At 32.9% G+C, this 15,132-nt stretch overlaps 3 protein-coding genes across 5 annotated transcripts in view; all 3 read right to left on the bottom strand.

The window, feature by feature from the left end:
- The window catches only part of LOC145306311 (delta(24)-sterol reductase-like), a 47,241-nt gene extending 46,935 nt beyond the window's left edge, over positions 1-306 (bottom strand). For both annotated transcript variants that reach the window (XM_080148396.1, XM_080148411.1), the window contains exon 1: positions 207-306. In XM_080148396.1, the coding sequence (XP_080004522.1) occupies positions 207-262 (56 nt within the window). In that variant the 5' untranslated portion in view covers positions 263-306. The remainder of the gene's footprint in view (positions 1-206) is intronic.
- Positions 307-2,293: 1,987 nt separating this feature from the next.
- Positions 2,294-10,021, bottom strand: LOC145306293 (histone-lysine N-methyltransferase EZH1-like). Of its 2 annotated transcripts, XM_080148385.1 has the most exons (13): positions 9,894-10,021; positions 9,479-9,587; positions 8,581-8,664; positions 7,840-7,865; positions 7,694-7,760; positions 6,878-6,977; positions 6,336-6,420; positions 5,857-5,955; positions 5,327-5,436; positions 4,838-4,914; positions 4,509-4,600; positions 3,709-3,788; positions 2,294-2,513 (listed from the first exon to the last, which is right to left on the bottom strand). In XM_080148385.1, the coding sequence occupies exons 1-13, from the start codon at positions 9,929-9,931 to the stop codon at positions 2,419-2,421; spliced, it is 1,062 nt and encodes a 353-aa protein (XP_080004511.1). In that variant the 5' UTR covers positions 9,932-10,021; the 3' UTR covers positions 2,294-2,418. The 2 variants fall into 2 exon arrangements, with proteins under 2 accessions (XP_080004511.1, XP_080004503.1); XM_080148377.1 differs by lacking the exon at positions 7,694-7,760 and having other exon boundaries at positions 7,773-7,865.
- Positions 10,022-10,150: 129 nt separating this feature from the next.
- LOC145312420 (histone-lysine N-methyltransferase E(z)-like) lies at positions 10,151-14,447 on the bottom strand. The gene is made up of 9 exons (XM_080151655.1): positions 14,363-14,447; positions 13,864-13,959; positions 13,505-13,548; positions 12,945-13,060; positions 12,353-12,523; positions 11,125-11,237; positions 10,937-10,989; positions 10,627-10,743; positions 10,151-10,295 (listed from the first exon to the last, which is right to left on the bottom strand). Exons 1-9 carry the CDS (start codon positions 14,441-14,443, stop codon positions 10,151-10,153), a joined length of 936 nt encoding a protein of 311 aa, XP_080007781.1. The 5' UTR covers positions 14,444-14,447.
- Between the last annotated feature and the right edge of the window lie 685 nt (positions 14,448-15,132).

Raw genomic sequence — 15,132 nt, 5'->3', positions numbered from 1 at the left:
TGAAAATAAAATAGAATAACAACCGAATTAAAAAATTTTCTATTAGAAGAACATTTATGTAAAACTGGTGTGATCGGGACTTAATCACGGCCTAACTCCTATAGGTTTAAATAGTTAATCAACCTAAAACCTTATATAATATTTTAAACGATAATGGAATATGCAGGTTGAAGTGTATTTTTAAATATTTATATTATTTTTTTTACCTGTTGTCCTCCATGGCCCTGATGACCTTTTTCCTCAGCACCCCCGAGTCAACCATTTTCACTGAAAATCATGAATTTTTTTCCAGGGATCTAAAGGGATAAGACAATGCCCGATAATTTAATGTACATCACCAATGATGATTCACAGAGTTACCCCTTCTGTAGTTTACATTTAGGTGTTAAAACGTTTGGACATTCAGCTCAATGAACCAAAGTTCAATGAAAGTCCCCAAAGTTGTTAACCCAAAGAATAAGAAAACATTATTATAAACTTTGGGGACATGTGTAATAAAAGGCACAATATCTCCTCCCTGTCTAATTACTATCCTTGAATATTTGTTGACCAAAGATCAATAGATCTTTTAAATCGACGCTAATTGCATATTTCAACTAAAGTGCATAATGTACCTATTATGTTATTTAAATCATTTTAATCTTCTACGATCGATTAATAACAGTCAGTAGTGAAATAGGTGAAAAGAAGCTAGATTCAATTTCAAATCCCTCAACATTAGGGTAAGTCGAACATAATATATTAAATATTTAAAACTTTCTTTATCACTCTAAATGTTGTAAGAAGACTAAGATTACGAATCATGAAAATATGTATTTTCTGTAAAAGATTCTCGTAGAAGGATAGTTCATTAGTTAATAATACAACAAATCTTATTATTAGGTATAGTATTTATCATTTAAAAGAATCCGAAGCTACTATTTAGGCGTCTCATAAATAATTTAAACCCTTGTTGTTCCTAGTGGCTTCTTTAAATCAAAGTGTAACGATGTCTGTCTGTTTGAAACTTAGGATCTCGGTAACCACTGAACAGATTGGAATCTTGTTTACAAGGAACAAATCTGCTGACTTTGTTAGGTATAGTTTAAAATATTTTAGGCTTTGATTTTTCTAGGGAATGAAATACCCTTACCTCCAGCAAAAGGGCCCCATCCACCCAAATAATAATATTTAAAGAAAAGCTAAATTTAATAATGGGTAGATATCCCTTGATAGTTTTTTTTCCTTTTCTATTTGACAAAATATAAGTGTAGAATGTTAGCTGAGTTTCTTCTATTTCTAATGAACCAGCAAGTTTTGAAAATACTTAACTACAGCAGAACTAAATTATCAGCTGAGCAAATAAACTAAAATATAAACTTTGTATCTTGGACATGTTTAAATATTTCTTATCTGTTTCTGTCCTAACTTCAAGGGATCTAAAGGGATAGGACAATGGCCGATAAATTGATATATATCCAAAATTATGATACACAAAATTACCCCTTAGTGATTGAAGCGTTTAAACAATTAACTTAATGAACCAACCAATCAAAATTCAGTATCCAAAGTTGTTAAGCCAACTAATAAGATAATGTTTTTGTAAAACTTTTGGGACTAGTGTAATAAACAGCCCGTTGTCCTTTCTTTCTCTGGCTAACTTGTATTCTTATAAGATATTAACTTGTGAAATTCAATTATTGTTTGTAACCGTTTAATTCAAGTTTAAGATTTAAATAAAAGCTTTTCTACACTTTAATTTAATAGCGGTTGCGCTCTTAACACCTAGGCTTCAAAAGGGTAAGAATTGGACAGGAAAATAGCCTAAACCCATACCAAGGTATAAATATAAAATACTGGGACCTAGATGAAACCACTCCCAAAAGGGAGAACTCAATCGGTTCAGTAGTTATCGATCTCTCTTGGGAGGGTGGTAGTAACCTCATCCAAAATAGTTATAAGCCTTCCCAAGACCTATGATAAGCTACTTTGTGAAGGAGAACCATATCGGTTCAGTGGTTAGCGAGATCCTTCGGTACAAACTGCCAGATAGACAGACACTCTGTTACTTTATCATAAGGATGATAGTATAATTGTGCTAAATCCACTTCATTTAAAAAAAGGTAAAGAATACGAGGTGAGGGCCTGGACAAACAAGGATAATTTTCATCTCGTTTGCGCAGCCAAATTTAAAACATTTACCAATATTATTATAATTCTAGTTAATGGATATATTAAAGAAAAATTGACAATTTTCCCCCTGTCATAATATCTACGTATATTCTACTGTACATCCATTTTGCAATTAAAGTAATCTGAAATACGAACAAATAAATCCTAGTTAAATTAGATTCATATATTTCAAGCTAAATTAAAAAGTAGTTACAATGTTACATATAAATGAAGAACAAAAATAATCATCTTACAAACTATTATACATTAAATAAGATCATGACCGACAAAATCTTTTCCATAGTCAAAGAAGAGCTCCTCTCCTTTCTCAATCCGCTGTCTAGCATATATACCAATCCTGTTGGAATCAAAGACAACTTTATTTTTTATGTAATAAAACTATTTTGAACAAAATTTTGTTGTAAATTCAGTGAACAAAAATGCTACTAAAAAAGAAGACATTTTCATATACTCTAATAAAATGATACTCAAAACTGGCTAAAATAACGTTGATCTCCATGCAATCCCTTTAACTCATCCCATCCCTTTATACTGGATGAACAAGCTGACCAATAGATGAGGTCCATATTAGCAAACTAAATTGACGAGAAATTACATCCATACCTTTTTATATACTGGCGGAAATAAAAGCGCCGTACTTTTGCACGATGAAACAATGAGAATAACCTGTTCCTTTATATTAGCTATGCTCTTAGTTTATTTACTTTTAATATTATCTATGTTAAAACAAGTAAAAACTTGACAAATTAAAATATATGACAAATATATTGCAAAACAATTTAAAACCAGTGAAATCGGTATTTTATGACGTTAATTGCTTTAGCGTATATTTTCGAATCAAATTTGCAAAAAATATAAACAGAAATATTTAGTCTATTAACAGTGATTAACTCATACTAGTTTAGTAGTTTTCATACTAGCGGCTTAGTTCATAGCAACTAGGATATCTGTATTCAATAGGAAAGGCCGAGTAGCCTGAAAATATCCAGGAAACTAGGGTTGGGAATCCGAATCCGTAATCCGTCCAATTTTTTAATCCAGAATCAGAATCCGCAATCCGTTATTTTAATAGCGGATTCTGATTGTTAAAATTAGCGTCTTGAGATTTTTGGTCCAAATATATATTTAAATTTTGTCTTTTTCCCTTACAAGTTTTGTCTTTTTTTGATTCTTGGACAAAACTTGTATACAGATTTTGTCTTTTGGCCTTAAGTTAGATATGGTTGAGTATTAGAGTAAGGGTTAGAAAATGACCGCTGTAGGGTCTAGAAATAGGAGAAAAGTTACTGTGAAAATATCCGGAATCCACTGATTAATCCGCAATTTGAAACCGCATACAAACAGAAACAAAGAACAAAGTTGCCAAAAGTTGCTCTACTTAGCAATTTTTAAGGAAATAGTAGCTATTTAATCGTCTTAATTTTAGGTTCGACTACCCCTTAACTTTTTAAAGTCCCTTTAGAGAAGTAGCCGCATTTTAATGACATATAAAATATAAAAAGTTTTTTTTTTTAACAAAAAGTTGTCTTTTCCTGTGATCTCCATTGACGAGAAGAATTTTGGACTGGCAGTTCGGTTTGGATGAATGGTTGGCAAACCTAATAATACCTCCAAATCTAAATATACAAAGTGGTTCAAATAATTAGGTTTTTATTCTCAGTATAAAAAAGGTGTTTTTTACATTTCTACAAATATTGGCGTACTAATAGATGCATGGTAAGCAAAAAATCATCCTTAAATTAAATCTGGGATAAACAATAAATTATAATAAAATTAATTGATAATTTGGTGAAATATAAACAAATTCTTAGCTAAAAGATGAACGATACTCATATCTAACTAAGTATCCTGAAAAGGTTGAAACAAAAGTTAGTTTGTACTCGACAAAAATATCAATAAACTTGATTTTTTAGTTGATATTTACTAGGGTTGGCAATCCGAATCCGGAATCCGCCCAATTTTTGGCCAATTTTGGAATCCGTATCTGGAATCCGTTTTTTTAATAGCGGATTCGGATTCTTAATTGGTAGGCTAAAATTAGCGTCTTGAGTTGTTTCCTTTCAACTCCCCCTTTTTGAAGTCAAAGATTATCATCATTATATATAATATCTTTTAAAATTTAGTTAGATTCTCGGAAGTGAATTATAGAGAACACCAAGAACAATAATTCTTAGCACCTATGTAGCACTTAATTTTTTTTAATTTAAAAAAAAGCCTTTTATAATATTGCTAGGATCCGGAATCCGCTAAATATAAAAATCCAGAATCCGCCATTTTTTTGAGAATCCGAATCATTCCAAAAATTTGACGGATTGCCATCCCTAATATTTCCAAACCTGGCAGCGTCCAGAATGTACTCGTCGTTGAGGGTGAACATGTAGGACATCTTAGACTTGTCATACACACGGCCTCGGCTTTCACATTCATCCTGCAATATTCGAATTAGTGGTACTTTCCCTCAAAGTGCCCAGCAAGCACAAAACCCACCCTTTTGATTTAGTAAAATCTAAAGTAGTTTTATGATTTTTATTCTAATATTCGTTAAAGTATTGTCAATAATACAATACGATACATGGTTTTTCAGAATGACCGAGAACTGGTTCTAATCCAGCGGATAATAATCAGTTTGGAAGCCATGCTGGAAAATAAATAATTCTTTTGTAACCTGATTAATCATTTCACCAACATATTCAGCAATGAAGTCACCTTTCTCCGCTACTTCTCCAATGAAACATCCCATACCTTATAATAAAGTAGTAAGGTTTTTTGTCTGTAGCTTAAGATCTCAATATTTTAGAAAAACTTCACAAAGGTCATCTGATGGTTTTGGGCTATTTTATTTTCATATTTAAGTCTTGACATAATTCTAAGCTATTTTTCTAGACCCTCTCTGTCCCTTTCAATACAAATCTCCTAGATACTAGTTCCTTAAAATTGCTAAATTAAAAGGGAGAAACGATAAATATGTTGATACGGTTCAACCAAATGTTTAGATATAATATTTAGAAACATACTAGAAAGCCCAAAAATATAGATTAACAGGTATTAAAAAGCCAATGGAATTTAATATCGAAAATACAATCCCTTTTTTGACTTTGCAAAGTGTTTATGGACGTTGTTATCCTTGTTTCCTCCTGTCCTTAAAATATTATACCTGCAATATCACTAGGAGCCACATGAAGTTTTTTCCCAAGAAATCTTTGCAGATGAACATTTTGACACGAATTTGTCTCAGGATTCAGCTCTAACTTTCCATCCAGACAACTAGCAAAGTCAGATATATTATGTTTTGCATGGTTTTATGTCCGAAAATACAAAAAAGAAAACCAAATGGCGACACTATGTGATTTTTTAACGATCTTCTTGGCATTTTTATAACCAAAAGACATAGATTTTCGATTGAAAGCAGATTCGAAGGTGATATCATAAAATTATAGACGATTAAAATGTTATATAAAAAGTACAATATACTGTAAATCAACTTGCCTAAACTTTTCAACCGATGATCTGAATTTACATAGGTCAAAATTGTATATTTTCAAAAAATCAATATAAGGAAATATTCCGTATGAGAATCTAGACTGAAAAGCGGAACCATATCGGTTCAGTGGTTAGCGAGATTCTTCAGTACAGACAGATAAACATCCTGTAACCCTGTTACTTTGTTATAAGGATATGACCTACTTTTTGCATAAATCTGGATCGCACTCTCTGCTGGCCAGGAAACAGGGACACATCTTGGTTTTACAGTTACCTTTGCATCGACACCCGGGAAATCTGTCCCTGTAAATATCAAAAGATGAAATAAAGGGTCAAGAAAAAGAGATTCTGACTAACAATTCTAAGTGAAAATTTGTCCACAATCCACTCCCCTCCCCTAATCTTAACCACTTCCCTTTGGTTACAGTACAAAATTTTTACGTCAACATTACGCGACACAAATATCCAAATTTTCAGCAATTTCAATGAAATGGAATTGATTTGCTGAACCGGCCCCTCCTGGATGAAAGCGGGTTAAAGTAGCTTCGCTCTTAGGGCTAAGGATTGTTTCAATAAAAAAAATATAGAATTTCTGAAGAGCAAAATCGAACTTATATCTTTTACTTCAAACAAACATGTTAACAACTATTCTATAACATGGTTTTTATATAATAAAATTTAACCTGCAAGTGATAGGACAATAGCAGAATTTTTCACAGAAATTATTATTATCTCTACAACTACAAACATCAGGCGCACAATCAGTTCCTAAATAAATATAATGTTTATAATAAAGCACCTCGTGCAACTACTAAATTTGGAAGGCATGTATTTCCCTTCTTTTTACCCTCTCAAGAAATACACCCTCCTATTAAAACCTTATACACGCCACTTGTTATTACTCAGTTATTAGTCTTTTGGGATGTTTCTAAATGTATAAAAAACACTAGGTATATTTTACGGGATTTCTTTAGTAGATACATCCCTCCTACCTTGCCCTTCGTTTTCATTAGGGACAAGGGACCGGCCAGGATTTTGACAAACACATCTAAGTGAAAATTTCCCCACAAGACTTCCATTACTTCTCCTATTATTACCCACCTCCCTTCAGTTACAAAAAATACAAGTATTATTCTAACTTTACGTCACAAAAATATTTATTTTCAAATGGAATAAATTGGCTTAATCTCATCCTCTGGTTGTCATGAACCCTTTATTTTCCTACCTGGATGATTACAAGGAATATAAGGACTCTTATTTTCTTTAGTTCCATCCTGTGTGTGTTTGTACAACTGTGCCTGCTGTGTTCTTCCAAATTTGTTTGCCTTAACAATTAAATACATTTGTCAGAAGCTTTTGTTATGACAATGGTTCAGTGGGTTTAACTAGGTATTTTTTTAACTTCCACAAAGGGGTCATTTTTTTCACGTATTTTCCGTAAAGTTGTGTGTTACCGTTTAGTCGAATGCGCTTATAAAGTAAAAATTTCTTAATTATGACCATTTCATATATACACTTAGTTATAATCAAGAACAGTTGACTGAACGGTAATTCACAACTTTATGGAAAATATACAAAAAGTTACCACTTTTTTCCTTTCCATATTCAACCTACTAGTTGAATCAATAGTATTATTATTATGTCCAGAATATTTGAATTTCCCATTCTTTTGGTACTTATGGCGGAAAATTTTAAAGGAATTCAAATACGCCTTTAAGGTGTTTTATTTATTGAAGACCATATTTATCAACTTCATTTTACTTGTTTATCAATTTTCGGTTGAAAAGGAAAAAACAATAAGCATAAGATGTATAACCAAGACAACTCTCTGGCCCAGTGGCCCCGGTCTTGGGGACCTTTTTCGTCGGCTAGCAAACTGTTTTCTGCTCTTGTAGCGACTTGGCTGTGTTAATATTTAAGACGTTATTGGCTATATTCAAAGTCACAATCAAAAGTCGGCACAGAATCCACGGAGTGGGGACATACATTTATTTGACCCCTCCCCCCTCTATTGTTTTCTCTCATGCCCTTATGACGTTACCTTGAGTGTTTTCTTCTTCCTGTCCCCCCTGCTAGTGTTTCCCTCCAGAACAGAGAACTGATACACCGTATGACGTTACCTTAAGTGTTTTCTTCTTCCTGTCCCCTCTGCTGGTATTTCCCTCCAGAACAGAGAACTGATACACCTCCTCACATGTCTTGGTTCCAAGAGCCTACAAATATTTTATTCAAACTTTAAACAGAAACCATTAGGTATAGAAGGTTGATAATAATAAAACTCTTTAATTTAGGCATTAAGCATGAAAATAGAATATCATTATTCATTATAGCCTTGAGAGGGAGGGAATATTGTATGTTTATTACACTAGTTATAATAACATTTTCTTATTCGTTGGGTCAACAATTTTGGGACTTCTATTGTATTTGATTGGTTGGTTCATTAATTTATCTGCCTATCCCTTTATACCTCTGATTATAGCCTCTCTACTACCTAGCTAAACTAAAATTTGAATGCGTTGAAGTATTTTACATGAATAGATTGATAACCCTAGATCATCTATCAGACACAATAGTCCGTCTAACTTAAAAAGAGATTTCAAAAGACAAACATTTTCAGTTAAATTGAATATCAAAAATACAATCGACGAAATTTTGATATTTTGAGGGTTTCATAAAATATAAATGGTTACCTATAGGACATAGAATATACATTGATATTATGACAGGGGAAAAAATTTCGTAAATTTAGATTGCTAAAATGAACATCATTTATTGGTCAGTTTGTTAATCCAGTAAGAGGGGAGGGCATAGGGTTAAGGGGGTGGATCGTTATTTTAGCCAGCTATTAGTTTATTAGAATACAAGAAATTCTGGTGTAAGATCCAAGTAACAATAAAAACCATTGAAATAAACATCTGAATTGTTTACCTTTGCTACAGCACAGAAATTACCCGGATAAGTTTTGATGAAAACTCGGTACAAACACTTCTCCGAGTGAGTCCACTCACCAACCTTAAAATAAGAATCATCTCACTTTAAAATTAAACTTCAGTTATTCAAAGTTTTAGAAAATCTATTTTCCATTAAATCTAGGTATATTTATGTTATCTTTATTTAGATTTAAAATATTTTAATATTGTATTCCATAACATGCTAGGCTACTAGAAGAAAAAAAAAAGAGTGTCAAGTTTTGATGGGAGTGAAGTTAATTATTTTGGGTCAGTAAATTTCTATATACTGCTTTAGTAATAAGGGGGGGGGGGGTTAATGCAACCATCTCGTAATCAGTGATTAAATGGCACTTAGAATTCGAATTTCGATCTGAACTTTTGCATGAGTAATCCTTGGTAGGTCTATTTTCCCTAAATCGAACAAAAAGTTGGAAAAGTAACGACTGGCGGCTCAGCCGTTTAGCCGTTTTTTGCCTATTTTCAGGGAAAATTCATCATCAATTACGTAGGAATCAACTTTTTAAAACATATTTTTGGTTTAATTCATGTTGAATGATAGCAATAACCATTTTTAAAACTTCTAGTACCTACAGCTACTGTCTAAAACCGTTTGATAGCGTTTTGGAGTTGAAAAGAATATTATGTGAAGATAGGTTTCGTGACTAATTTACACTACAGATATCCAAAAAATGGCAAAACGGCTGAGCCGCCAGCCGTTACTTTTCCAACTTTTTGTTCGATTTAGGGAAAATAGACCTACCAAGGATTACTCATGCAAAAGTTCAGATCGAAATTCGAATTCTAAGTGCCATTTAATCACTGATTACGAGCTGGTTGCATTAAACCCCCCCCCCCCCTTTTTCAATGTCAATTACCTTAGTCTTATGTCCTTCCAAAAAGGTATTAACAGCCTTTCTATTTTCAGAGGAGTAGAGACCCTCCAAATCTTCATACTTCTCCCGATCTCTCTGGGACATAGGGGTCCTATAGAAAATACAGCTTAACATAAATAAAATCGCTGCAACGTTTAAAAAGGTTTAAAGAAACAAAAATAAGTAATAGAAATATGTTGTTTTTTTTGGGGGGGGGGGGGATTACTTATAGGAAGGTGAAGGTACACTCCCACAAAATAGTTACAGACCTTCCCTAAACCTATAAGAAGCTTTATGTCATTATCCAGCCGTTGGCGAGATTTTAAGCTGCAGACAGACAGACATCCTTTTATTTTTTTTAATGAAAATGAGATTTATTGTAAAATAACATACAGTAAATAAATAAAGATAGAATTACCTGGGTGAAAGCATTCCCCCAGAATCAGGATTCTCCATGTAACACTTGAAAGCACAGGGCTCCGATGGTATAGGTAGAACTCTGGCAAATATTTATCTTTAACCAAGGTGTTTTGTGTTTATGTATTGCTAGTCAAAAATAATCGTTTTAAATATAATATTGAATCTTTAACAAAAAGAAATAGATTGTATGAAAAATTATCAACTTTATTTTTTTTCTTTTTAAAAAGCTGAGAGCCAGGTGTGTTTTAAAAAAATTCAATGGACATGTCTGCGAGTTGCTGCAATATTAGAAAACAATAACATAAAAAAAGATAAATTCCTTGTGTTTGATCTCTGAAGAGGTATATCAACCTCTGGATCATCTTTGTGAAGCGGACAGTCATACAGGAAACAGCGTCTGGTTTCAACAAAATAAATATTTTCTAATTGGCAATACCTAGTTTCTTAGCGTTTGGAGCTAAGTCGTTATGAAGTAGGTTGAGACACTTGAGCACAGCCACTGGGCCAGCTCAAGCTCTACATTCAAGTTTATTCGGTATGATTTTTATTATTTATCTTTTAAGTTGTGTCCTTTTAAGTGCTCAAAAAAAGATTTTAATCAAAGTATTATTTTTTAAAATCAACATTTTATACCAAGTAGTTTTCAAACTATCAATATACATAATACAACTTATAATATTGTTGACATTAAAAAATTATCAGGTTAACAAGAATGATTTAATTTGTTCCTGCAGAGCAAAGATTTGAATGTGTGAAGAGTTTCCTCAGCAGTGAGATCAGCTGCATCCGTACCATCAATGTCAGGAGCAAACTTATCCTTCTGGGTTGATTTGTTCAAGTTCTTGTATCTTAACAACAAAATATAAAAAAAAATATATTATAAAAAATCGCCCGTAGAAAAATGAACCCCCCCCCAAAAAAAAAAAAAAATATTTCTAAAACTTTATGTTTATACCTCTGAAATCTCTGTTGATTGTTTATTCATATCATCGTCAACAATAAATAAACCTAATCTAATTGATTGAAAAACTTAATCAGTACCTTAAAATTAATTTTTCAACGCTGCCAAATTCCGGATAACATGCATGAATAGCCTGAAACAAACAAATAAAAAATTTCAATTTAAGATGCCTAAAACTTTTTGTTATTGAAGCTAGAGGCTTCAAATTTGGTGTCATTGATCTATTTATATTAAATTCAATGATATATTAATTGGACATAAATTCTACCTGGAAAACAATGAGCCTTGGTAGAGTGGCATTTAGAGCTGTTTCTGAGCAATATTTCTCCTCCATCTTGGAGCTCGGGTGATGCAGCACTGTATTGAATTTATATCCACTAGCTAATGAAATAAAGGCTCATAAAGTTATCTTTTACTAGCGGCTTCGCCCCTAGCCTCTAGGGGCTTCGCCCTATATAGTTATGGGAAGTCAACCCTCCTTAATAGAAATATTCAAAAAAAATATTCTTTGTTTAATTACTCTGTGGTAAAATTAAACCCAGGTTGTGCGCTTTATGCACAAAAAATTTAATTTGTACAAATTAAACCCAGGTTGTTTGCCGTATAAACAAAAATTTCAATTCGTACAAATTAAACCTAGGTTGTTCGCATACACAAAAATTAAAATTGAAAAAAAAATATTTTTATTTTTTTGTCGGGGGGGGGGGTGGATTCATGGGGGCTTTGCCCCTTGTTGCAGTGGGGTTCCCCCACCCCAATTACTGGTTTTTGTTTACAAAAATTTTAAAAAATTAAAAATTTTGGAAGTGGGGATTTTTCTTATTTTTGGGGGAGTTGGGGTGTCCCACCCCCCCCCCCCCCAGAAAATAGCTTAAAACCACCCAAGGACCATTAGGTATATTCCCAGAAGAGTAGAGCCCAATTTGATCAGCAGTTACTGAGATTTTACAAAAAATGTAAAAAAAAAAATTTGGGGGTTTGTTTTTTTTATTTTTTGGGGGGTTGGGGGTGTCCCCCCCCCCCCAAGAAAATAGCCTAAAACCACCACAGGACCAGTAGGTATATTCCCTGAAGAGTAGAATCCAATCGGTTCAGTGGTTACCGAGATCTTAAGGGACAGACAGACAGACGGTCAGACGGACAGACGGACAGACAGACATCGTTCTACTTTGTATTATAGATAACTAGGGAGGGAGAGGATATTGGACTGTTCATTACTCTAGTCCCCAAAGTTTTTTGATAACGTTTTCTTATAAGTTTATTTACATATTTTGGTACTTTTAATGAATTTTTATTGGTTGGCTCAGTAAGTTGAATGTTCAAACGTTTCAACCACTAATTGTTAAAAAAGGTATGATTAAGTTGACTTTGTCTAGGAAAATTGCTCTGTTTGAATTAGCTATTAACTTAGCTTTTGTTATTATTGTTCTTCTTGCAGCGTATTTATGAACATAATTGTCCATGTTTAAATTAAAAAAATAAATTGATAAACTTACTTCCTTCTTTATGATTATTAACTGCTTCAACAAGAGCTAAAAACTTGTCATCACCCAGGGACTCAATATTCAGATGGTTCACCTCCTCCTCTAGGCTGCCAATAAAGTTCTTGTCCTTCTCAATAACCTCATCACCAAAGTAGGGAATGTTCGTAGGTATGTTCTTTTCTGTTACAGATATTTAAATAATCATTTTTTTATGTATATTTGCAGAAACGATAATGTAAATGTTAAAAACAAAAGGGCAGCTACTGGACTTTCTAAATCTACATTCACTAGTTTAGGGATTTTAACCGGGAAGGGAGGTGACATTAGGCTGTGTAATACACTAGTTCCCAAAGTTTTATAATGTTTCCTTATTCGTTGGCTTAACAACTTTGAGGACTTTTCGAATGGATGAATTTTGATTGATTGATTCAATAAGTTGAGTGTATTTCCAAGCGTTTCAGCCATTAATAATAACCTACAAAAGTGGTTATTTTGTGTATCATCATTGGGGAAGTAAATCAAGTTATTGGCCATTGTCTTATCCATATATCTAGAGACCTAGATTTTATCTCAGATTAATTTAATATTTAAATATTGATCCCTGGCATAAGATTTCTCTGAATTGGGATCCAGGTACACCAGTTAGGTACAGGTTCAGCTTCTGGCATCTGGATGATGCCCACCTGGCTACTTGAATGTTTTCCATTCATTAACTTGGCCCTGAGTATTAAGTCTTGAATTTTAAATAGTAAGTACCTATTACTTTATTTTTACAATACTGGCTACGCCCCTAGAGGGCACATAAAATGTTTTTTTTTTAATCTATGTAAGGTTCCGCTGTTTACCGTAGCGCTAGTAATATTTTCTTGGGATGGTTGACCGAGACCGGCCGTGGTACCCTCCCCCAAAATAGCTATAAACCTTACCAGGACCTATGAGAGGCTAAACTGCCAAGGAGAACCATAAAGGTTCACCGAGATCCTAGATACAGAGAGATAAACTAAAATTCTTTTACTGTATAATAAGGATGTTTGACCTCAGTTTTCTTATTTATTAACCTTATTTGAGCAAGATCTTGTGTTTTTTTTTAATAATCGAACATAACATTTTATTTCAACTTTGCTTTTTAAAACTCTTACTAAAACAGAATCAAAGTTTATCTACCTTTTAGCAGGTTTTTCATAGTCTGTACAGGATTCCACGTTCCACTAAAAATATTACATTTCAAAAAAAATTTTCGTAGATTTTTGTAAATATAAAATTTCAATTAGTTTTTAATAAGATTCAATGTTGTTCCTTAATTTTTATATGTTTGATCATTTATTTGGCAATAAATCTTTCAACAGACTTTTTCGACATAAAATACTGAAACAGTTTCTTTACAAGCCAATGTAATCAATTTATTATTTCATGGAAAATTTATGAAAAATGATTAAAAATATGACATTTATGACTGAGTTAAGGCTAAATACACAATTAAACATATAAAAAAACTAACAGACTTTATATTGTTGTCTACCTACCTCTAACTTTAGTTTTTGATTATTGTTATGGTGTATTGTGATGGAATTTCTGTTCTTTTTCCAAGCAGAAACAATACTTTCTTTTTCTATATCCACCTGAAAATAAAATGTTATTTATAACTTCGCATTATAGACATTTGTCCGCGGCTGGAAAATGAAGAAATAATCCTTATTTCCTGTTTTTTGAGCTTCGAGAGGCCGAAGGATCGAGCTAACAAAATGTGTGATTTTTATTTATTTTTTCAGAAAAGCTGAAAACCGATTTTAATCCCGTGGAAATTTATCGGGCTGATGGGTGCCCTATCCCCACAAAGAAGAAAATGAAACCACCAAACCACCACAGGACTAGTAGATACAATCCCTGAATAATAGAGCCCATTCGGATGGAGACATTGTTCTACTTTGTAGATACCTGTATAAAAGTAAAGGCTGATTTATCAGTCATTGGCTTATCCTTACTTAAAAACATAATAAGACTTATATATAGCTTAAAAAAAACCTGTGGTTCTTCATCAGTTAGCTTGGTAATTTCTTTCTCCACAATATTCTTCCAACATTTTACAAATTCATTTTCAACCATTTTTAACCTAAAAAAAATATGAAAAAAATAACAGAAATAAAAAAATACATTGCATATAAATGCATATAAAATACATAACGAGTAACTAGAATCTTTTTAAAAGAAGTAGCAGATGACATAGAATCATTTTTTCAAAAATCACATTTTAAAGGGGGGGGGGGGGGGGGCGAAAGTGACACTTTTTGAAACCAAAACTAAAAGTCAAAGGAACTCAACTAAAAAAAGAGTTACAGGTCTGACATTTTGCATGGCAGTTGCTTTATAGGGGTACAATATGGAACTGTGAAGAAACGGCGTCGCAACCGCCGAAAAAGGCCGAGAAAAGGCAAAAAAAATTCGGCGGGAAACGGCGGTTTTCGGCGGTTGCGCCGCCATTTCTTCACAGTTCCATATTTTACCCCTATAAAGCAACTGCCATGCAAAATCTCAGACCTGTAACTCGTTTTTAAGTTGAATTCCTGTAGTTTTGGTTTTAACAAGTGTCACAACCGCCCCCTCCCTTTATAAACTATGGAATTCTTTTGATTATCTTTATGACTAAGCTATAGCTTATTTAAAAGTAAAATTTGAAGGTACACTTCCATTGTTTTATTACCTATCTAGTAACATACCCTTTGTGGAACTAAAACTTCAGATTTCACATATTATGATATTAACAACAAATACAGACTTAAATCAAGCTCTTATTT

This window comes from Acartia tonsa, chromosome 2 (genome assembly GCF_053477335.1).
Source record: "Acartia tonsa isolate MP-2025a chromosome 2, ASM5347733v1, whole genome shotgun sequence".
Classification (NCBI taxonomy): domain Eukaryota; kingdom Metazoa; phylum Arthropoda; class Copepoda; order Calanoida; family Acartiidae; genus Acartia; species Acartia tonsa.
This window is presented reverse-complemented; position numbering and strand designations above follow the sequence as displayed.

Excerpts from the sequence above, each read along its gene's own strand:
- LOC145306293 (XM_080148377.1), bottom strand. The coding sequence starts at position 9,931 with ATGGAGAATCCTGATTCTGGGGGAATGCTTTCACCCAG. Across the intron at positions 8,665-9,478 it reads TGGAAGGACATAAGACTAAG|GTTGGTGAGTGGACTCACTC; the intron begins GTAATTGACATT and ends TCTTATTTTAAG. Across the intron at positions 7,866-8,580 it reads ATTTCTGTGCTGTAGCAAAG|GCTCTTGGAACCAAGACATG; the intron begins GTAAACAATTCA and ends AAATATTTGTAG.
- LOC145312420 (XM_080151655.1), bottom strand. The coding sequence starts at position 14,443 with ATGGTTGAAAATGAATTTGTAAAATGTTGGAAGAATATTGTGGAGAAA. Across the intron at positions 13,549-13,863 it reads ATCAAAAACTAAAGTTAGAG|TGGAACGTGGAATCCTGTAC; the intron begins GTAGGTAGACAA and ends TAATATTTTTAG. Across the intron at positions 10,744-10,936 it reads GTTGAAAAATTAATTTTAAG|ATACAAGAACTTGAACAAAT; the intron begins GTACTGATTAAG and ends TTTGTTGTTAAG.